The sequence below is a fragment of the Stegastes partitus genome, unplaced genomic scaffold (assembly GCF_000690725.1).
Source record: "Stegastes partitus isolate 25-593 unplaced genomic scaffold, Stegastes_partitus-1.0.2 Scaffold220, whole genome shotgun sequence".
NCBI lineage: Eukaryota > Metazoa > Chordata > Actinopteri > Pomacentridae > Stegastes > Stegastes partitus.
In genome coordinates this window covers 562,424-586,409 of record NW_007577951.1, presented here as the reverse complement: position 1 = coordinate 586,409, position 23,986 = coordinate 562,424, and the positions used below count along the sequence as shown (strand labels likewise).

At 40.0% G+C, this 23,986-nt stretch overlaps 1 protein-coding gene across 1 annotated transcript; it reads right to left on the bottom strand.

Annotated features, from left to right (window-relative positions):
* Positions 1–2,035: 2,035 nt before the first annotated feature.
* LOC103356766 (protein-tyrosine kinase 2-beta-like) lies at positions 2,036–18,697 on the bottom strand. The gene is made up of 30 exons (XM_008281053.1): positions 18,481–18,697; positions 18,027–18,363; positions 16,102–16,280; positions 15,905–15,992; positions 15,540–15,619; positions 14,874–14,936; positions 14,422–14,476; positions 14,193–14,333; positions 13,920–13,991; positions 13,494–13,595; positions 12,159–12,276; positions 11,995–12,034; positions 11,710–11,741; positions 11,568–11,615; positions 10,583–10,677; positions 10,355–10,436; positions 8,844–8,944; positions 8,612–8,727; positions 8,341–8,441; positions 8,170–8,259; positions 6,479–6,683; positions 6,163–6,268; positions 5,420–5,467; positions 4,704–4,823; positions 4,501–4,533; positions 4,014–4,038; positions 3,656–3,696; positions 3,406–3,540; positions 3,192–3,272; positions 2,036–2,549 (listed from the first exon to the last, which is right to left on the bottom strand). The coding sequence occupies exons 2-30, from the start codon at positions 18,228–18,230 to the stop codon at positions 2,322–2,324; spliced, it is 2,829 nt and encodes a 942-aa protein (XP_008279275.1). The 5' UTR covers positions 18,231–18,363; positions 18,481–18,697; the 3' UTR covers positions 2,036–2,321.
* Between the last annotated feature and the right edge of the window lie 5,289 nt (positions 18,698–23,986).

Here is a 23,986-nt window from a genome sequence, read left to right as displayed (position 1 = left end):
AAAATGCAGCAGCATGGGTGCCAGATAAACATGTTTGATAAAAACCACACTGTAATACAGTAATGCTCAAAAACTGTTTAGAAAATGGAAATAAATGAAATAAGGACAGATGAGTGTAAAATGAAGTGTTCAGCTCATTTCAATACAATAAAAAAAAAAGTGTGGTTTTATTTTCACATATTGTCAAAGAATACATTTGGAAAAATCCAGATTTTACAAATGTGGATATTATGGACTGTTTGGTCTTTTTTTTGTTTTTTTTGCTTTTCCGTCCTAAATTGAGAATATTGATTAATAATAGTGATTTTACGAGATATTATCTGTGTCTGCTGATTACAAATACACGTATTTTTGCACTATAGAGAAAAACATTTAGACTGAGTGTAGAAAACGGTGCTTTCATATGTTGACTGTCTGTGGCCTTTTTAAGACAATAAATAAATAAATCTACAACAGGGATTAAATCAGTTCATGCAATATAATCTCTGCAAATATGGCATTGAAGCAGCGGAACTAATAACGCTCTGTAGTAATTTAGGCTTCATATTCCCGAGAAAAATGTCCAAAGGAAACAACATTACAGTCAATACAAGTCATTTAGACAAGCAAGTTTAAATATTGAGGTTGTGATCCTACAGTTTGGTTTATGATGTGATGTAATTTAAATATTAAAGGATTAAAAACCAACAAATATTAACAATAATAAATATCATTCGGGTTAATATCCGGCAGTATTATTAATTGCGGTGCCCTTTCATCCCATCGCTTCACCACCAGCTGTGAACCTGTGCAGCAGTTCACCTGCTCGCTTGTAGAAAAGCTCTGAGGTTACTGAGGCTCCGAGAGATCAGAAAACTGAAATGATCAGTGAAGACACCTGCGGTGCCACGTGCGTAAATTGCGCACAGCCCTTCCATTAACTTGGGGCTCGTATCGATTCTGCTGCTGTAGCTATCAGAAAATGAAGATGGCATTTCTCAGTTGTTCAGGACACAGACACAGCATCGGAAGGCAGAGTTACAGAGTAGTGATGCTGAGAGAGAGACGGAGCTGAGTTCTGGCAGAGCGCGATTTGACTCAGCGTCCATCTGCACTGGGTCGGTGCGTAAAACTATGAGCAATTAAGGCAAATGTAAAACCGATGTATAAATATAGAAACAAATTAATAAAAATGATCTGTGAACACATCAGTTTAACTGACAAATGAATATCGTTTGGCAATATTTATAACACTTCAGAGAGACTTTCACTGTTTTTTTCCCCTCTTTGTGAATCAAAAAAAACCATTTGTGGATCCTAATTCTACCTTGGTGTATCTCAGTTTTACATCTGCGGACCTGTGTTCACACCATTCACTTGGTTGTTTGCTCACCGAGTTTCTGAACTTCTCCAGAGTCCTGTGGGTGGTGCGGAGGAGGATTCGTCCACCGACGACTCCGGAGTGAAGCTGTTGAAAAGTGTAAATCCATGTGTGCACTCAGCGTGGAAGCAACAATACGACAGAAAACAGCCAGTTAAGTGGGTTAAAAATCACAGAGACCAGAGAAGCTGCTGATTAATAAAGGTGCATCAGGTGTGTGTGGTGAGCTGCAGGTAAGGTTGCCATGGTGATGGTCCCTGTAGTCAGAGTGAGATTTGGCTCTTCCTCTCAAACTCTGGCTATTGAATCAAAACTGTAACTCCTATCTGGAAAAATGTACCACTATGAGCCCTCTAAGACTCTGTTATTTGTGTTTCTGGAGTTTAATCTGGTCTCACTTAAAGATCTGCAGTGTTTTAGAGCAACACTATGAGAAAACATTTGTCCTCCTCTACAAGCTGCTTTTGTCCCAATTTTGCAAACCACCTGCTGTCAAACTCTCTGCACATACAACTTCCGATTTTCAAGAACAACCGATGTTCAAAGCAGAACAGAGAGATGAAACTCTTAACTTTAGCTTTATGCTTTCATCAGCTTAGACAGGAGTTCTGTGGTACTTTTTACCAAATTGTTTGCCTAAAGTCTAAGTCCAGACGAGAGAAAAACAACACGTGGTGCAGCTTCTAACTGTCTTTAATAGTAAAAATATAGAATAAACAGTAGAAACATTATTGCTTTTACATAATGTCTTAGTTTTTCCAGCTTTTAGTTCAGTTTAACTTAACATGATTCCTTTTTAGGAGCAAACAAAAATATAACATCTGTCTTTGGTTTGGTGCAGCAGCAGCTTCCTGCAGGATCACAGCTGAACCACAGAAACCTCCACATGTCCTTCACAAACAAACCCCCTGAGAGACCAGACACTTTTACATCCATGTGGTCAACAGGGTGAGTTTTCTCCTCATTCGTCCTCTGAGTCAGGTTTGGGTTTGGCCAGGTTGGCCCTGACCCGAGCCTGGTCCACGGCGTCCAGCAGGTTTTTGGAGTCGAGCGCCAGAGTGTGAGCAGCTGCCAGCATCTGCCGCTGACACTCCTCCTTCAGCGACGTTACCGAGTTCTGCTGCGCCAGTCGCATCTTATTGATGAGCTCCGCTAGATCCTTGTTCAGAAGTTTCTCAGTGCCCTCGATCTGAGACGGAGAGGAGATCACATGGTAGCACTTGGTCCAACAAAAAAGTGTCTTAAACAATTTTTAAAACGTCCGGCTCTGTCTTGAGTGATTTGACAACTAAACCAGCATCCAAACATTGCATTATTGTTCATTGCTCTCAAAATGTACATAGTGAATACATGTATAAGAGATCATAGGTTATGATTTTCAAAGAGCTTTTTTTTCTATAAATACTTTGTTTTAAATGAATTTATACCTGCAACAAATAATTACTCATAAAGTAGGTACCTTTTTTCATCAGTAGTCACTTAAGAAGTTCTGTGGTTACAGAAATTAAAAGGAAAACGGGTCGAAAATGCAAATAAACTGCTAATGGTCAGGTAAAGGCAACAAAAAAGAACTTATAAAACAGAGCACATGTGAATTTCATATGATTTTGGATGAGAAACTTAAAAAAAAAAACACATATACTGTACATTATACAATATGTGCCGCATGTGATATCTCATATTTCACATGTAAAATATGTGATCATGTGAGTTGTATTTACATGTGAAATGTTCCAGTTTTCTCAACATCTCCAATGAAATAATGATTCTGTATCTGGTCTATTGATGTACACTGTTACAAAACACAGGAGAAACAAAGGTTGAGGCCTACCTCTGTGGTGACAGAGCTGTGCAGAGAGGGCAAGATCTCATCGACACTTTGAATCAGAGTACGTAGAGTGATACCCACTGCCTACAGGGGGTGAAGGAGGGAGAGGATGTGATGAAGCTTAAAAAGAACGTCCACTTGTTCTTCATTCACTGATAGAAAGTTGTTCAGATGTTCTTATATTCCTCTATATCTGACTAAACAGTGGTGGATTTACCTTGACGGCGGTCGGATACTCAGACGGCGGCAGCGTGTTGACGTCATTCTTCAGCTGGACCACCTGCTTCACCATCGCCATGACGCCCGTGTAAACCTGATCACCGGATCGGTCCAGCTCGGCTGTGGGTCGAGGCTAGGACAGTACGTCACCACATTTAATACATAGCTCCGTTTAAATTCTGTAACTCACGACGATATGAAACGTGTTTACAGTTCTTTGTGATGGAAACAGCAAAATGTAGTTTTACCTTAGCGACTGTCGGAGGCATGGGGGGTTTCTCTGGTGGACCTGAAATATATAAAGAAGGCTTGAGATGCAAGTTGTGCATATATATGTATATATACATTATTTTCTACATGTGATTATAATTTTGAAACCATTTATGTGCATTTTAGTGACTTGCAATGCATTTTCTGCCTACTTTAGTAACTTTTTCCTCATCCAACGAGAAACACATCCATACATTTTTCACTTTTTTGCAACTAATATTCTAGTAAATTCAACAGGGGTGTATCTGATACCTATTACATGTTCTTTTCTGCAAAGAACTGCTGGCTACAGGTTAGAAAAAGTTCAAAAAGGCGACCAGATGAAAGTGGACTTACCGTTTTCTGGGCTTTTTTCAGGAGGCTGTAGAAAGAGAAAAGCAAGTGAATGCCACCTACTTAGATTACTTTAATAGGTTTTAGCAGTTTGAAACTTCAGGTTGAGCTGATTAAAAAGTCTTTACTTTTATTGGAGGTTGACATTTAGCTATGATTGGTGCTCAGAAGGAAAAAACAAAAAGCTTTTATTCTGAATTTTCAGGCTGGTAGACGAGCTACTACTTTCACATTAGCCTGATCAGACTGGTTATTTGTAGCTTCAGCAGTTTAAATGTGGAAAACAACTTGATTGCTTCTGAAATTAAACCTTAAAAGATGCAGAAAGCAAATAAAAAAATGATTTTTCTCAGAAGCTGACTGACCAAAACAACAGATAAAACACTAATTTAGGACATGCAACATATTTTCTAGTGATTTTCTGCCTTCTAGTGTTTCAAACTTGTAAAAACACCACAAAAATGTATAAAGGAGGAAACAGACAGTGTACCTTGATGTGTGTGTCTAGCCGCACGACGGGATCCTGCACAAAAACACAACACGAGCTTCGATCAGTGGGCGTGTTTGCATCATGTAACTCTAATTAAAGCTGCCTTATTTAAGGCTGCACATAAATCATGTGAGTGTCATCACGTCATCAGAAAACCACAAACTACTTACTGTACTTGACACCTAAAGGAAACGTGTGCTCACCAGCTGTCGCTCCTCCTGCTCCAGCCACTGCTTGTCCATCAGCATCTCTCGTCTCTGTCTTTGTAAAGTGTCCTCCACTCTTTCTGTCTCCCATACTGGCCTGTTGTCCTTCTGCGGTGCCTGCACACAAACACATAAACTGCCTTTAAATGCAAACTTATTTGTTTATTCCAAAGCTATTAGGTGTAATTCAGTATTTACAGCCACTACAGGTTTCTAGTGAAGGTTGACTGCACTAAAACTTCCCCACGCTGCATCCATCTCTAAGGAGCACTGCTATTGGCTGATAAAAGGAGCCAATCAGAGAACCTAGAAGTGAACCTGTCATCACAGTGCCCCACACACAGCTATTTCGGGCCTTTTCTATAAACAGGTTGGTGCAGTTTTTTTTTTTTTTTTGCATATTCCCCTTTGGCCCTCTTCAGTATTTTGTCACATGGGTCCTTGTTGTGGCTTAGTCATGCACTTCTTACACCCTGGTCTGAACAACGGTGCCACAGTTGCCATCGCAGAATGTGACTCAACGGCAGACTTCCCCCTTTTGTGGTATGATGTAATTTGAGAAGTTCAGGTTTATTGAACAATCTAGTGCCATAGTTTTCACTGTAGACATTTAAGAAATCTGGATTTTAGAACATTTATTGCACATGATGCGCAGGATAGCTTGTAATTTGAAATATATACGTGCACTATAGTGTGTTTGTGTGTTTGGTCACCTGTATGTGCCCGGCCCGAGGAAGGGTGTTGCCTTGTATTCTGGACGGCTGTTGAGACAGAGATACAGAGTGAGAACATGCAAGTTGTTATAGTGTATGTTTTACAGGTGAAAAAACACAATCATCTGCTTTTATTATATTAAAAGAAAATCCATCTTTATCCATTATTTATTTAGAGCTTCTTTACTTCCAGGATTATACTGTTAAACTAAAAAAAAAAAAAAAAGGCAATAAACAACAAAAAGTTGGTGGACTGATGCAAAAAAAACATGAAGATTGTACATCAAAAACAAGGATGTGCTGAGTAAGCAAAAAATTCTGCATGTATTTTACTGTCTCTACAGAAAACTGCTAATTTCATAGTAAACAGTGGCATTAGTTGTAGCAGTAATTAGGATGTCAAACCATCTCTGCCTTGTGTCTTTTGTTTTGTAAAAGAGATAATATATTGCTTGAATGAAACAACAAATGTTCTCACATTTTTCTGAGCCTCTAGTGGCCATTAGAGGAACTGCATCTACACATATTTCCATCTTTAGCTGCTGTGGCTGCGGCTTCACTGACTCTAAAAAAATTAGTGATGCAGTTTCAAATCAGCCAGTTATTTAAAATGTGCTGCGACGCAGCATATCTAATTTCTAATATCCTGACTACGTTGGTTTTACACCTCAAGTTTATTTGCACCCTGTGAGCTCAGCACATGACCATATTAACATGTGTGTGTATGTGTGTTTGTGTAATACTTTGGGTGGAGGCTCTGCATGGTTGCCGTCAAATATCGTCGACATCGTGTGTGATCTGCCTCGCCTATCATCCGACTCCTGCTCCAGCTCCATCCTGTGGATATCACTGTGAAACACACAAACATGCACACAGCAGTTGGTGAATTTGATGGAAAATGTAGAATTTATGCAATTACATCATTACATTGCAAAACAGTGACAATGCCACATATTAAAATCATCGCAGGGGCTAAGAAATGAGAAAAACCTTCAAGCAAATGCAGCTAATTTAGGTGTATTGCTGCAGAAATGACTGTGCAGGTGTGCGATTGTGTACTTGAGCGAGTAGACGAGCTGGCCGAAGGTGGGCCGGGAGCGCGGCTCGTAGGCCCAGCAGCGGGTGAGCAGGGAGTAGATGGTGGGCGGGCAGAGCTGCGGTTTCTGGAGTCGAACCCCCGACTCGAGCTGGCTGATCACCTGGCCGTTCTCCAGCCAGAAGAACGGCTGCTGGGCCATCGAGAAGATCTCCCACACACACACACCTGGTTGAAAACACACACCGGCAATATTCACAAAATGTGCACACCAGTGGCAGATACACCTCTTGAAGTTGCTCATATTTTTTGCGAGCTGGTTTTTGTAGGTTTCTGGCAAGTAGTTGCAAAAAAAGGGATATTTTCACATGCATATTAGGTTTGTGGCAAACTTGCAGTGCATTTTTAAGGGAAATTTGTGGAAGAATCACAGCAAACAAGTGATTTGAAACTCTATTTTGTGCTTCGTGTGCAAACTGTAAATATTCCAGCCACCAGTTTTCCAGCCACCACTCCAAGTCGAATTTACCCATGAAAATGTGGCATTGCTGCAAATTTCATGTCAGAAACTATCAGCCTATTGCCAGAAATGCAATCCACGTCAAACATAAATTGACACATTTGCCAGGAATGGCTAACTTGTTACTAAAGGCTTAGCTCGACTGTCAAACCACCAGTGACCCTTGCAGCCAGTGGTGCTAAACTTTCCGTTGCTGTCAGAATGCTTGTTGTAACTCAACCCCCTGTGGCTCACAGTCGCAGACCGGTGAGGACATTTTCAGGAAATCACATTATTTGTTGCAAATCGACCACAAGTTTGCCGCAAATCCGCCACAAACATTTTGCTCTTGTAAGGGAAGGGACTTTTTAATGTTTCCAGCTGCATGTATGACACAAAAAGCCAACATCATCTCAGGAAATTTGACACAGTTGAAATCCTTATTGTAAAAACATCACAGACGAGTAGAGGTAAAGCTGTGCTTTATTGCTAATATATATTAAAACTGTTGGTTTTGTTTTTACAAAAAGAATTTTAGGGAGATTTTGGCAATGAATTCAGCTGCTTCAACTGAGCTTAAACTTCCTAAAAAATGAATAAAAAGCAGAACAGAGCTGCTGATGTTACTCTAAACTCTGGTATAGCTTCAGTATTACAACCTGTTATCCCTGCAAATAATGCATCTCATCATACGCTCTTTGTCTTTGGAAGCAAACTCATTATTCAGACATGTTTGCAGCTTAAAGTTCATCATCTTTCAAATGAATCTTTAAATACAAAGCGTTCATCCTTTATTTCAGTTTTAAGTGTCTCATTGCTTGTACATTTTAAAGCCAAATTAGGTATTACAAGAGCAAAAGACTCATTTTTTGAAAGGAAAAGAGAGAGATTCCGTTAAAGATTCAGATTTTTTCAGTTAAGTCATAAGTAAATCAGGTTTCATCACCATTTTATCAGTCATTTTTTTTATCATTATGGTTTATAGAATTAGGATTTTATTAAACATGAAGTCTGTAGTAATGCTGCTTAAAGTATTCGAAACATATTTCAATATAATACAGTTCCCACAACAGCTCAAGTCAACAGCTGTGCTCAGCTCACACCTCACGTCGCCCAGTGGTCAAAGTCATTTGAATCTTTCCGGCTTCTTAGAAGAAACTTATATTTGTGTTCAGACAAAAGAAAAGACGAAATGGTGCGTGAAGCTTCTCTCACCAAACATCCAGACATCACTGGCCGTGGTGAAGCGCCTGAAGTTGATGGATTCAGGCGCCATCCATTTGATTGGTAGCCGACTAATTGAGGCTGCACACGGAGGAGGAATATTAGAAACACTTTTACTAGAATTTGAAATAGTGTGAATGCATGCTGGCTGTGTGTGTGCACCTTTATAATACTCTTGTTCTTCAACGTAGCGAGACAGACCGAAGTCACCGAGTTTAACGCAATCAGGAGACGCCACCAAGACGTTCCTCACCGCGATGTCTCTACAGACAGATAAGAAAAAGAGAACAGGTCATGCCAACAAGAATAATCCTACATGAGCTTCACTGTAAATACTTGCAGAAGCTCTGAGACGTTCTGCAGAATAACAAGATCACTCATTCTATCTTTTAGCTTAGCATCGTTGCTAAAGATCGCAAATGCATTGTGTCACCTGTGCACCATGTTGAGTCCCTCCAGGTAGGCCAAGGCTTTGCAGATTTGTAAAGAGAACAAGATTAACGTCGACGTACTCAGAATGTACTTCTCCTCCAAGAGATACTTCCCCAGCTGTCAGGGAGGCAGAAAACATCCACGTTTAGGAGACACAACGTGATGTCGAGTTGAGTTGAGATTATGGTTTTCGTACAGGTTTGCTGCAACACTTATAAGACAAATAAACACACCTCTCCGTGTTCGTAGAGCTCCATGACAATCCAGACAGGATCCACCTCGATGACTCCGATGAGACGCACGATGTGGGGGTGGTCCAGATTCTTCATCAAGCCTGCAACAAAGAAATACAACTGTGATTATTGGAAAATCACGTATTTTAGGAATTATTAAGGAAAGAAAAGGCCGGAATGACAGATTTTAGGCATTTAACTTTTACTGACGGTGGCCAGAAGCAACCCACAGAGTTAGTTATTACTCTACAGGGTGGGACCCTTTGCATGTAAGTGACGGAAATGTAAATGGTTTCTCACTCATACAGCAAAAGCCGTGCCATCATTGGCCACAATATCATTTTTCAAGGTGTCTGTGAAGATTCTCAGTCATCCAGGTCATGGTTGTTCAGGTAGATTAATCGCAGCAACTGGACTTGCTGGAGTTCCTTGAAGACGTTTCACCTCTCATCCAAGAGGCTTCATCAGCTCTGACTGACTAGTTGGGAGTTCCAGATACTTATATCCTAAAGGAGCCGTTAACACTTGAGTTTCGGTTTCAATTGGGGGATATAAGTATCTGGAACTCCCACCTAGTCAGTCAGAACCAATGAAGCCTCTTGGATGAGAGGTGGAACGTCTTCAAGAAACTCAAGCAAGTCCAGTTGCTACGATTAATCTACCTGCTTCATTTTTCAAGCTTTTTAGCAACTTTTGGCTTAGTTTTTGTCGCGTTACGTTTACATTATTACTATTTTTTGGTGGTTGTGCACAGCTGTTTTACACGACACAAAAATGTGTATGCAGACAGCTGGTGATCTATAATAGAACATTAAGCTTCTAAAGTCAGATAAATCCCACATGAGTTGGTGGAGACCAACACTAGAGCTAAAAGGAGGGTGAATGTGGATCCCCCAGAAACCAAAACACTTTGCAAGGTGATAATAAATCAGACATTGTGTTTACATAAGTTACTAACTTATACATTTATGTGGTAAGAGTGTAACTAAAGCATGCAATACTTTTCCAAGCAGCACCATCAGACCAAAAAGGCACATTTTTCAAAAAGTTTGGCAACGTAGCGTCCACTTAGCCAATGGCTTTAAGCTTTTTTTTATTCAGTCACTTCATTGCCTTTCCTGAGTGGCCAACTTTGAGTTCTCATTGTGATTTTTGTTGCGTCTCATTCTTTGCTGCTGCTGTGTGAGATGATCACTGCCGCCTCCGAACTACCGCAGCCTCCAGGTTTAGCTGTTGCACAAAGCCACAGGCAGGCAACAGGAAGCCGACGACAGCAGCTATCTGTCTGATGAAACCCTAAAATGTTCCAAACTGACACACTTCACACCACATTTTGTTCTCTTTCTGCTTGATATTTAAGGCAGAATAAGTCATATTTTCATGCAACTTCTACTGCCTGATGTCTTTTTATATGCATTACATTTACAGGCTTTCTGGTTGAATCACATCTCAGTCACACGTGCACAGCAAAAACTCGTTTCGAAAGGAAATAATCACTGCAACGTACTCACCAGCCTCACTGAGAAACTTCTCCTTCACCTCAGCTGAACAGTCTTTGCATGTTTTAATAGCAACGCGGATCCTCTCCCCCGTCTGCAAACACACGTTACAGCTGCAGTGAAAATGTGTTCTGTTTGATAAGAATCGAGCGAGGTCTCGCTTGAACAATTTGCAGGGTTCGTTAGTTCTCGTGGGAAGAATCTTTGCTGTGATGATACTTTAACAGCAGGTGAACTCACTGGGCTTTTATACTCTCCATCGTGAACCTCTCCAAAGAACCCCTCACCCAGGATCCGACCCACAACAACGTCGCCTCTGGAGATCCTGTGCTTCTCTAAGAAACAAAGGGAGGGATTCAGGAATTTGGTTAAACTTTTAACTATGCAAGCCACCTAAGCCTTAAAGTTAAACCTGTATCTCTTTCTTAAAATGCAACTCTACGGGTGAGTTACATGGAATAAAGCTTAGAGAAAATGAACTTTAAAGAATCCAAAAACCAGAACAAGGAAGGACGTGCTGCCTCCCACTCCTCTTAGTTCCTTATAAGTATGAGTATGCACGAGTATGCAAGACTCCCAAACATTTAACTGTGCTTAGATTCAGTGTGGAGGCTCGGTTTTGCCTGCAGCTGACTTGCAGACTCTTCATGTAGACGTTCTTTAACCTCTTTAAAGTGTTGTGGTTTGGTAGAAAATGAAACTTGCCGAGAAGAACTAACAGCAGATGTCTATGACAACAAAGGAAAAGGTAACAGTTGTGCATGTGACAGCTGAGAGTATTTTATCTGTACTCTTTAAAGTAATGATTATATTTATGTTTTTATTGATTGATTTTATCTGCCTCTTTTCTTTTCTTTTCTTTTAATGTAATTAATTAATAATTGTGTTTATGTTCTGTGGACTGATTTTATCTGTCCTCGGGTACGACTTGTGCGATACAAATAAACCTGCCTTGCCTTACATTTTATTGTTTTTGTATGCTTCTACATTAGTTAATTTTGAATATTCCAGCTTTTATTTAGTTTGTCGTGTGTTGCAATGATTTTTCAACAGGTTTCTTTCTCAAAGGGGATGAGAACAACTTGGAAAAGATGATTTTTGTTTCATTTTCCCCACAACTGATGGTCAAAATAACACAAACAACATTTCGTAACTAATGGCCTCGTTTTAGGGTATCAGCTGTGAATGTGTTGTTTTTATAAATTCACAGAGAAGCGTCGCTCACCACCAGAGTCTTCTGTCCCATCTGGAATCTCAGCATAAATATCAGAATCTGAAATTAAAGAAAAATGTTGAAATTCTCTGTGTGAGAAATTACAAATCGATGCTGATTAGTTTAAGGTCTTGTTAAAAGCTATCAGACTTACTTTTGCTTCTATCGGGGCCACTGGGGCCCCCCCTGGAAGAGAAAGAGAGAGATTTTCAGACTGATATGTAAATATGTCAAACATGTTGGATCAGTGGAGAAACAAAAACATGAAAAGAGGACTACAGGAAGGAGGAGGAAGGTGTTTAAATAGACATTTTCAAAAACAACAAACAAAAAGAAACTACTCCCACACAGCTTATGCTTCCACCAGTTTATCACCACAGTGGAAAAAAAAACGTGTCACTTAGAAACACGACTTTCCAATGTGACTCATCACACTCACCGTTGCGGGATGTCAGGAAGTTTTTGTCTAACGTCTCGGCCTGTAAGAGCCACACATATGTTGTCTCAGTGTCATAAAGCTGCACAGGTTGATAAATAATAGATTCAGGTAAAAGCTCGCAGGTAGTTTGACATCAGAGCAGCGTTTTCTTACACATTATTTACCTTTGCTTTGCCTGATAATGAGTGAACTCTCGGCGCTTCCCTGCAGCCGACAGTAGCCGTCGATCAGGTCGGCCATGTTTTCTGCAACGGCCAGGGAGGAGGTGTTCACTGAGAATGGCTGGAGGGGTGAAGATACCAGACATTTAGTGCTTAAACTTAAAACATTTTGCACTTTAACCTCAACTGACTCTTCTGGAAGTGCAAACAAATTAAACAGTCCTTCACAAAACTCCAGAAAGTCACTGCACCCATCCAAAAAGTAGCTCCAGGATTTCACTTCTAGCCAAACTGCATAGTAAATATATATTTTTTTATAGGTTAACCTTTTCTTTAACCCTTCTTAAAGGTCCCCCTACCTGGACCAGGCCATATCTGGTTGTATTTATAGAGCACTTTTTAATATTCTGGGTTACAAAGCAGCAAAATAAAGCAGATGAGACGTAAAATCTTCCGAATTAAAAAGCCAAAAACACAACACAGTGTACAAAACTGCTAAAACAGGAAGAAGAAATAAAAAGCAGCTCAACGGAAGTTCAAATAGAAAGGCGATGTGATAAAGCACGTTTTTAACTTCGATAGGTTAATTAGGTCACTGACTCAGCCGAACTGATGTCCTCCAGCAGATAGTGGGTTTCTTTGAAGGGCTACAGAGCGCGGCATATTTAATCAAGACACCATCTCGTATTACTCAAAAAAGGTGTTAAATGTTGTGTTTCATTTCTGTTGTGTCACATTTTGTAGAATCATAATCTACCGTCAGTATTGGTATGAGATTCTCAAATTGACAACTTTTGGTTAGATAAAAGTCAAAATGTCAGTTAGGGGAGTTTTTCTAATCTCTTCAACTGGAAATAAAGACACCTATAGTGTTTCCAAGTGTCTGTGTCCAGAAAGCCCAGAGTTGCTCAGCTGCTGATTGTACGTGAGGGTGCTTTTCTTTCATGTAAGAAAAACTGTAGTCGACAGCTATTATGAAAAAGGGGAAAAACGCAGAAGAAACAAGGAAATGAAAAAAAAACAAAAAGCAGAATTTGAAAAGGTAACATTAAGTTGTGGCTTCACCCCAATCTCCTGAATGAATGAGTTGACTCATTGCATGTTCACGTTTTACGTGGTGTTGCTTCATCTAACTCTCTCATGTGATCCGAGTTCAAAGCTTGTGATTGGCTAAGATCTCCCCTTGTGTGCTAGTTTTTGTGAAAGCCTGAAAATAGAGCAAAGATGAGGCAAGGAAGTCTAGTTTTCTCTGTGATCACTTTGACTAATGACGCCAAAAAATAATAGATATTCTCATCTGACTCTGAGCGAGAAAGATGAGCAGAAGTGCAGCGTTACCTGGTTGGCTCCTTCTATGTTCACGGTGAGCAGGGCCAGACCGTCGCTCTGAGCAGAGCAGGAGATGCTGCGCACCTGAGAGAACTTGGCCAGGTAGACGGGCTGCAAGAGATGGAAAACTTTTAATTTTAAGAGGGAATAAACAGAGAAAGGAACACTTAGTTTATGAGTATTGAAGAGGTCAGGGAGCAAATAACAAAAGCTGAGAGTGACAGAAAGTTTAAACTACAATTCTAGATGCTTTTATCCAAAGCGGCGTACATCTGAGAGCAGATACAACACAAGCGAGGATCTAGTCAGGAGGAAACAATCTGGATACGTGCCATAGAACAAGTGTGTTGGAGTGTTGATGCCAATAGCAGGCTGTGTGGGAGGTAATAGGATTTCTTTTGTTTGTTTGTTTTCAGTCTGTCGAGCAAAACCCACCGTTGAGTTCTCAGTGTGTTGGCTGATGCCGTCAGGGCCGATGACCAAGTCGATTGTGATGCTCCAGCCGTGCTACAGACATTGGAAACACACACAAGTATTGCATTTTATTAACAATGAGCAACCATTTACATGTAAGAACACATAAAAGCATCAAGTATGAAGAAGGATTTTACTCATATAACCTGCAGCTTCAGGACGCTTAGAGACCTTTTCCACTGCACGAAACTACAATCTAAGAGGTAATTTAATCACTACTACGTCAAATCTCACCACGAGCTGGCAGGCGAAGCTCTCCTGTGTGTAGCTGTAGCACTGGGCCAGCGTGCTGAAGAACTTGGCCATGCACTGGTCCTGCTTCAGGGTGGAGTAGCCCTGAAAGGTCTGCTGGATGAGCCGACGCAGCTGCTTGGACTGACACACATCCACAAGCACATCACTGACATTTTTCATTTCTTGACGCAGCTTTAGTGTGTTAAACAGCCCTTTTCCAGCTCCCTACCTTCATGCTGTCGATGAGCTCTCTAGAAAAAAACTGGTCCAGCCCAACATCCTTCCTAATGGGGGAATAAAGGAAGTAAGAACAATAATGAAAGAAATACTCAGACTTCTTGCTGCAACATTTCTTTTGTTTGACACTTTGTCCTGAACCAGCTGTATGACACATGTGCCAAACTTTATTTCTGTAAGCATCAGTGAGCATGTTTTTACTGCTAATCACAGACTGCATGTGATCACTTTGCTCTAAGTCTTCATCTTAGACCAACTGATACCACATGTGGGTTTTCTCTTTGTCATAAATGCACAGAGCTGATCTGATTATGTCGCTGTGGGGCTTTCATTTTTTCTCTTATTTGCAAATCAAGATAAAATGAAACAGCAGCAATTCAGATGTATTTGCTACCAGTGCATGCACCATGTTGGCACAAAAGAATATGTGAACATTGGACTTACTCCAGTAGCTCATAGTTGGACTTTTTCTCCAGTCCGTTTGGATTCATGTCTTTGAAGAATCTCCTGGAAGCATCAATAAGAGCCTTTAATTTATCATGAAAACTTGTACAATTGTTTCTTCTGTTGGAGGAGTTTGTAAGACAGAAGTTGCACTGTAAAAATAATTTAAAAAAAACCTGTAAACAAGTCTGACAACTGGATTTTATGTCCACAAATTGTAAGAGAATAAATTCCAATTTGCAAAAATATAGATTCTTGATGTGAAGTTTTGATCTGTTTGTTTTTTTTCAATTAACATCTAAATGCACTTTTTTTCTCTCTTTAATACCTATTAACTGTCGCGCAATATAAGTATCTATAAAAAAAACATTTTTTAATCCTTAATATACATAATATACATTTCTTTTAGTGACTATAATGATATTTTTAGCTGATTTAAATACAGTAAAAAACAGTGTAATTTCACAGTTAAATATGGTAAAAGAACAAATTACTATTTATAAAAATATAGATTTTTCATGTGGATGCCATTTATGGTTAATATGTAAATGAATACTTTTTTTCTCTTATTTTTCTAGTTATTTTTTTGTAATTCAACCAAACAAGGATAATCTACAAAACAGCAGTGCTTTTTCCAAAAATTCAACAAATTACAGTGTATATTACCTGATTTCCAGACAACCAAGCTGTAGAGCCATCCCATCACTAACTTTTGAGGCGTACTGTTGCATAAAATCACTTCGTACCTGTGGACAAGCACAGCACAAACAGACCTTCCACTGATTTCCACCATTATAGACATTTACATTAACTTAACCATCCCTGTTATCTTAATGGTATGTGGTTCTGCATTTATATAGCATCTTTTAACCTTTGCTAAGCTCAACAAAATGCTTGAAGATGTATTTCTTATTCATACAATCTGCCCTACCACCTAAGCGACAGCCCTAGGAGATCCCTAGGCAAGAGAGAGGCTTTACAAAAAAAACTAAAAAAAAACTGAAGCTAAAAATAACTTGCAAGACACTGACCTGCTGGTAAAAGTAGAGCATTGTGGTTCTGTCATCCTGGAAGTCCTTCATGAAGTCTGATGGGATATATCTGATCCTCAGGTCGTATCTGGACAAACAAGCATCACTCTTAACTCCAAGCTGATCAGTTTATTTAAGGATTGGAGCAACTACTGTCCCACAAATTGAAATTCACAAGCTGAAAAAATGTGACAGACCTCCACTCGGCCTCTAGGTGCTGCTGCTCGTAGCGCTGGGTGAGCTCTGACACGGTCATCTCCGGGTGCAGCCAGTGCACCACTGAGGACTTGAGGTGTTTGAGGAGGAGACCGTAGCAGAGGCTGTGCTTTATGTCTGGACCCACACAGCCGCTGGACAGCACCACGCTGATGATATTCTGGGATGGAAATAAATATACAGCGATGTCTCTCTCTGGAATTTTGGTTTTCACTTTGTCGTATGAACTAAAACATAACAGCTCAGTAAAATCCTCACGTACAAAACAGATCATTGTTGCTCTCTTTAATAATGTATAGCTAAAGAAGTGGATAGTAGAAGAAAAAGAGCTAGAGTACAGCACTGTGGATTAAGCAGAACCTAATAAATTCATTGTAGTATTTTTTAATAGCTTGTAGCCACTAATATTAGAGACCACCTGAGGTCTACGCAGATGTCACAGGTTAAATAATAGATGTTAAAACCACTTCACTGGCTCATGGAGGACCTTCCGACCTCTCAATAGCGTAAAAGCGTTCTCCTGGTAGGTAACTCCAGTCATTTTTCTCCTTAAACTAAAGGTGAAACTAAATTGGCACTTCAGAGAAACGCCAACCTGCATCAGAACAACCCCTCTGACGTAGTCGTCTTCCTCATTTTCATAACAGTAACCCCATGAGCACATCGTATCCTGACAAAGCTGTTCTATAAATACCACTCGGTATCTGTCTCTTTCATCCACCGCTGATCTTGTTTGCGGCAAATTTTTTCATCACGATATCTTGTTTGTACTCTGCATGTGTGCTTTATCTCCCGTCTCCTATCTATGCATCGCTCTGTTTTCTCTCTTGCTCGTGAGCTGGACTGTTTAACATGAGTTTTTCCTTGCTCGCATCACCAGAGAGTCTGGTTTCTGCAAAGCATCTTGAGAAAACTTTGAATGTTGTTGGCACTATATAGGTACATTAAACTGAAGTGAATCAATTCAGTGTACAATTCTCTGTAAAGTTCAATTAGAGGACAGAAGAGTACAGTGCAGTATAGTATACACACACTACAACACAGAACGGTAAAGACACTAAAGAAGAAGACCATATAGTAAGGGGAGTAGAGCACAGTTTAGTATAGACAGTAAACTAAAGAAGGGAACGTCATAGCAGAACACAGGACAGTACAGTGGGGTAAACAACAGCAACAATACCACAGGAAAGTACAATAGAAAACACAATAGATGAGTATAGGAGAGTGCAGTATAGCTAAACACAGTAGAGAACTGTTTATATGAGAGAAAAGCACTATATACTATCTTAGCATAGCAACGCTGATCATCTCACTACAGTGTGATGTTCTTCTGTTAAACCTTGGGTTCTGGTAACCATGTGGATGTTACTTTGACATCTACCACCCACTTAAACATTGTTGTAGACCAAACAAACACCTCCAATGGCAACTTCTAACAGCAACAGCCTCACCACAAAGACTGCTGAGGAGCACTCAAGAGGTGTTGAGTTAGCCTTCAAACTCCAAAACCCTAGAACTTCTGGGGATGTCCTTGTGGTGTTGAGAGCAGATCCTTTGGGGTTTTTGGATTGACTTTTGCTTCGATGCATCCTGCTGATCTTGGGAGTTTGACACCGAGTGCTCAGGTATGACAAGAGGAACCTTCAAACTCCCCAGATCAGCAGGATGCATCCAAAAAAAGTCAATCCAAAGAACCCAAAGGTCTCAACACCAGCAGGGCCACCCCAGAAGTCTAAGGCCAGAAGGGTCAAAGGTGTTTCGATGGAAGGTGGTTTTATTGTTGTGTGAATTAGAGCAGCCAAGTGGAGGAGACTCTGATGTACTATTTGTAGAGCAGAGTAGACTCCAGTAAAATACAGTCGAGCAAGCAGTAGAGTAGTCCAATAGAATAAATAATAGAGTTTACCTTGACAGTCCATCCCTCCTCACAGCGCACCAGTTTGAAATTCTTGCCCAGGTTGGAGCTGTTGCTAAGAAAACACACTTTGATGATCTTCACCGGGAAGATGCTTTCCGTGGCGACAGTTGCCGTGGGAGACATATCGGAGAGATCAGAGTGGCTGGTGGGAGACATGCTCCTCCAGGACAGGGTGCTGGTGTCTCCCGACATCACACACACACACACACACACACACACACACACTCACACACACTCAGACACACACCTCGTGTACGCTACTGCACAGAGACACCCAGGACCATTTCACCGTCGCCTCCTTCTCGCTCATGCAGAAAACATGAAGCTGGGGACGGACAGGAGTTGGACACAACGATCACAACACGACCACGCTTTTGGGTTTAAGGAACATTTACGTGTCGGTACAAGATTCAACTGCTGCCTTCGATCACTCTGTACTCACCAGTCTTGCACAAGAAATCCCCCTTTTGAACGAACACTACTCAATCCCAGCAACAGATTGCATTCATGTTGCTGCTTAAAGTGCAGATTTGTACAGTTTGTCCCCTTTGGCAGATCAACGGAGCAGGCTTTTCGAAACTGTGCACTGAAGAAGACTCATATCAGTTGACGAAAGAGGAAACAGTACTGACGGGCAAATAAGGAAGTGGAAGAGCAGCTACAGAAAAACTGACAGGACTGATGAAACAGCTGTGTCACCCCCTTTTTCACATGCAATGGCACAGAGTGCAAAAAACACTGTGGCCCTACCCACAGCACATTCACTTCCTCTTGCAGAAGTTTTGATGAGCACAGGTGAAAATGGTGACTGGTTAATACGTCGTTTTAAAGGAACTCCTTCAACAAGGACAACATGAGAAATTACTGAATTAAATCTGAATTCACATGGAGGTGATCACCAAATTTCACCTGGTGGTTGTTGGGAATTTGTGGAAATGGGTGTTAGCTGGTATCTGAACAACTTTCAGGTGTAGTTGTAATAACATTGTCAGGTGAAAATTTAGTGTCTAATATTTTGATTTATGACCAAACACCTGCATTTAGTACATGGTAGCATAGACGTAAAAGCACCTAAGTGAAAGCAGTAATAGAAATACTCTGTTACACGCAGAAATCAGCTTCAAAGTAACAATACTCATTAGGTAGAATGGCATTTTTCAGAATGTTGTGCATTATGCTATTGGATTAAAATGAGTGATGATGAATGCTAGAGCTGATAAAAGTGCTTTAACTACTAGCTCTATGTTATATTTTAGAAATGTCAACCCCATATACGCATCCTTAGATCCCCGGGTGGGTCCCTCCTGATCGTCCCAAAGTCGAGGCTCAAATCCAAGGCTGACTGGGTCTTCTCGCTGAATCAGTGACTTCTTTTAAATCACTTCTTAAAACCCACTTTTATAGACTCGCCTTGAAGTAAAGCTCTCTTTCATTTCTTTTTTTTTTTTATCACTCTCTGTCCTTCTAAATCTCCTTCCCACTTTCTAATCTCCTGATCTTAATCTATTTTTTATCTTTGATTTTCTCTTCAGCTTCTCTCTTAACCCCCTCGTGTGATGTCGTCCTTTAAATCAGTTTTTAACTACCTATCCTTTCTGTACATTTATTTTTTGCAGTGTTGTTTTTACCTGTGTTCGCCTGTCCTTCCTGATATTTTACCTGTATTTTCTGTTCAACCTGTCAAAGCACTTTGTGAATTATTGTTAGTAAAGGTGCTGTACAAATAAAGTTATTATTATTCTTATATAGGGGGTAGCTTGTGTTCAATAAATCTTAATCTATAATAGTGTATCATGATTTATTTGCTGATTATATTCTGCAATATTGAACTAACTCTACAAAGCAAAGTTATTAAATAAATGCAGTGGAGTAAAAAGTGCACTATTTGCCTATGAACTGAAAATGGAAACCTGTCAAGTAAAGTGCAGGTAACTTAAAAAAAAAGCAAATACTTCCTGCTAAACATCCGGCCTTTAACCAAAAGCATTGCTGTGCCCAACTACAGCCTCACAGAGCATCTAGCGAGATATTTTATTGCATTATTAAATAGCGAATACTTCCTAAAGCTCAGATTTTGAAGACGTTGCAAAGCTGCAGCATCACAGTGACGAAACCTGTTTGGCTAAAAATGTGCCGCTGCAGTGACCATGAAGCCGTTGATGGAAAGTTCTTTAGTCCTGCTGTTTCAGTTTCTACCTCAGTAGTTTTGTTTTACCTTTGCTCTAAGTGGGCGAATAGATGTGTAGGTTTGGTCAAGTAGGCAGAAAGAATTCGTCCATGCGTGCCAGTAATAATTTTCAGTAGGAGTGTGGCATCTTTCATTTGCATAAAACAGACTCCTTCACATCCACCTTTAAAAACATGTACATGCTGTTCTATTTGATGCTATAATACTGACCATCCCGACTCACTGTTCACTTTGAGATTGATTTTTAAGATTTTATTGGTCCTTTTTTGAGGTTTCAAAGGAGTTGGCACCACAATATTGAGCAGAACTCTTGCAACATCGTGCCCTGGTTTGAGCAACCACACGCTCAGAGCACAAAAATAGAGCCTTTTGCGGTGCAGCTGACCTGTGGAACAGTTTCCATGTAAGAGCCACTCACACATCACAGACTGCTGAGCAAGACCCACCTTATTTCGTTGACATTTGACTCAAGTAGAGTTCCTACCTTTTATTCTATCTTTTTTCCTTCAGTTTTTGTGCTTTATTGCATGCTTTGTTAACCGTACGGCACTTTGATTCAAGTCTTGCTGCTTTTAAATGTGCTTTAAAGATTAATTTGGCTTTGTTTTGAAATGGACCGCATCATCTATGAAAGATCTTCAGCTTGAGTTTTGATGCTGATGGTTGAGATCTGAGACTTTTACATATAATTGTCATCAAACTCACCCTGTTTGGTAGCATCTGAATTTGCTTCTCCCCTTATTTATCCTCTTTATTTATCATCTTTCATTTGCCACCTGCTTGTATGTTTAATCAGGCGACGCTAGCAGGTTGCTTTTGGATGCCAATTTAAGGGAATGTGTACGGCTGTCTTCAGGCTTGTCTGCTGTAATACATAATTTCAAACGTCTAAACTGTATTTTAAGATTGATTGTAACCATTCATATCTTATATTATCAACAATATCATATATGACAGAGAAAAAGTGTCTATAAAAGCTATTTACCACCGAACAACTGGCGGTTTCATGGTTGTTCTGATGTACCTGTTTTCTCTAATGCCGTCTCTTGTGTTCCCACTCATGGGCAGCCATTCGTTCATTCTCCGGCCCCTCATGATTTCATTACAAAGGGAGATGCTGTACATGACACCGAGGCAGAGGGGATGGAAACACCATAAAACCACGGGCAGGCCTTGACTCGCTGAAAGACTTCACACGTTAAACATTACTTCGATACCTTACGAATTCTTAGTGTGACATCCTGTTTTGCGAGGTTTGGCACACTTTCACACCCAGATGAACACAGCACAAACCTGAACTGCATCTATTAGACACTTTTCTACACGTATGGCTGTAAAGCATTTTGCTCATTTCAGTTTCCAGTAAAGAAGAATAGAAACAGGAGACAGTTTCAAATCATGAAAATAAAGGATCCTGATTTTTTTTTTACTGGGTGACATATTTTTGCGGTGTGTGGCTCAAATTGAAAGCATCTACACTTTTTGGCAAAATTCTCCTGAATTGCGTAGTGTTTGTCCTATTTGATCATTTTTATGCAGTTTTTTTGTAAATCCTGCCACATTTTGCTCTTTTTAAGCTATCTTGAAGGCTTTATTGTATTTATCATGTTTAGTTTGAACAGAAAAACCTCATATGAGCATGATACATTCAGTTTTGGGCCTTAACGAGCCATGTTGGCCTGATAACAACCTGAGTTTAATAATCAGATGTTTGTTCCTCAGCTAAATCTGTCACCCTGTACTTGCCTCAATGTAGGATACAGCAACAGTTAATAGCTATAAATAAAGTATATAACTGATTTATTTTCCAGTTTTGCATTAACATAACAGGCTTGAATGTAGTTTCCTTAGATTTGGATCTTATGTTCATTTCCAGCAAAACCTACGAACCAAATTGCCCACCAGGGGGTGACAGAGCCCAGCAGGACACAGCAGATGATAAAAGATTTGCCCAGTCAATGAATTAGTAATGCCATGGCCCTGCATCACAAAAAAGGAATCGACTTATCAGGAGTTATGGTTCACTGAATAATGTAGCCTACATTAAGCACATCAGAGACCCATTGATGACCTTTTCTGAGCAATTATGAGCTGCTTTTCAAGCATTAACTCAGCAACACTTGTTTTAATTAACATTTCGGTGAAGAGATTTGCTTCCTCCTGCAGTAAAAATCCTCCACAACACCGTTAAAGCTGTTTTAAAAGGTGATTGTCTGTGTGAAGAAAATAAGAGACTAGACATCAACCGAATATTTAGAGAGGGGGAATCAGCAAGGGGCTTTAATTCTGCATAACACTGAATGGAGTTCTGCATCTATCTGTCCAACACGTTGCTGGAAATCTACTCTGCACTGTTTAATGAGCCTGTTCGTGATTAATGGGACGGTCCTGAAATGTGCAGCTGTCAAGTGTTTGAGGTTAAAACTGAACAAAGGAGGGTTTGCCTTCAAAGTAAAAGTGTAAGTTTAGCACAAGTTCCCATGTGCTGAGAGAGTCATGAGGCAAGAACCTCTGTGGAAACTGTAAAGCTGAGGGGAACATTAGAAGATGATGGGATCTGTAAGACTAATTTAAAACCAATAAACAAGCACCGGATGGGCTGTTGTGTTTTCATTTTACACTTATATGCAGTTACATCTCACCGGTGCTCACACATACTGCATTTCAACACAGCTGAATTCCCAATAAAGCTGTTCTTGTTGCCATAATTTCTGTTTTCAATGTCAGACAGCAGAACGAGTATGAAATAGTGACTGATAAAGACGACATGCAGTTACTTCAGGGACATTTTCAAGCTGCTTCTCTGCACCACTGAACTACTGATTTAAAAAATGAATCGTCATCTGACAAACTCACCATGCACGCAAGTTAAAAACAAAAGCTGTGATGTGAATTCAGTAATGATTCCATGTCAAATAATCATTTAGAGCGAAGGTAAGAAGTGACAGAACGTCTTGATCTCTTACATTTACTGGTGCCAGCAGCCATGTGGTCAGCTGTTTTGCTCCAAGCTGTCAATCACAGATGCAGAGAGGGTTTTCTTCCTGGAGGGGGCGGAGACAGCAGGTGTTCATTGGTTGTCAGAGTAAAACATCTGATTGTTTTTTTTTTGTTTGTTTTGTTTGTTAAAAAGTGGATTTTATTACAATTTCTCATAGAGACATAAAAAAGGGCAAGGTACTGACAACATCAAACTTCAAGGCATTAAAAATAAAAATGTATTACAAGATCAAGAACCTTTCAAGAAGGATAAACACATTTTTGATTTCATTTTGAAACAGTTTAAGTTTGGCAGATTTTTTTTAATAGATGTGTTATTTACCCATAATAATAATAATGTTGATCAAAAGTGAAGTTTTCCTTGTAAATTTGTAGAACAAAATATTCTGGATTGTAAAACATCTAGTTGATGAATGGACTTTGCACTATTTTGAGCTTTAGAAAAATAAATATAAAGACACATTGTGGAGACATGTCAGACTTGTATTATTTTTCTAAAAATTGGCACAATATGGGATCTTTAATGTTGTTGTTTGTGTGGAGGCTTTTATTTTGAAAGCGGTCACAGGCAGACTTCTCTTACAGCACCTGTTTTTACACTCACAGCTGTGCACGAGCAAAGGTGATGCCAACATCCGCTGACGGAGAGAGAGAGAGAGAGACAATGCACCGCTGTTGAAGGAGCCTGATTCCTCACTTCCACCTTTATTCTCTGTGTTGGAAAACAGCCCGAGGACGCAGCCAGCAGTGCGCGCTTTGA

What these genes read in the sequence shown, in the direction of transcription:
- LOC103356766 (XM_008281053.1), bottom strand. Translation starts at nt 18,230, where the DNA reads ATGTCGGGAGACACCAGCACCCTGTCCTGGAGGAGCATGTCTCCCACC. An exon ending in CTTGGTTGTCTGGAAATCAG is followed by an intron (nt 14,937 to 15,539) that starts GTAATATACACT and finishes TGATGCTTCCAG; the next exon opens with GAGATTCTTCAAAGACATGA. An exon ending in ACATAGAAGGAGCCAACCAG is followed by an intron (nt 12,277 to 13,493) that starts GTAACGCTGCAC and finishes TCACCCCTCCAG; the next exon opens with CCATTCTCAGTGAACACCTC.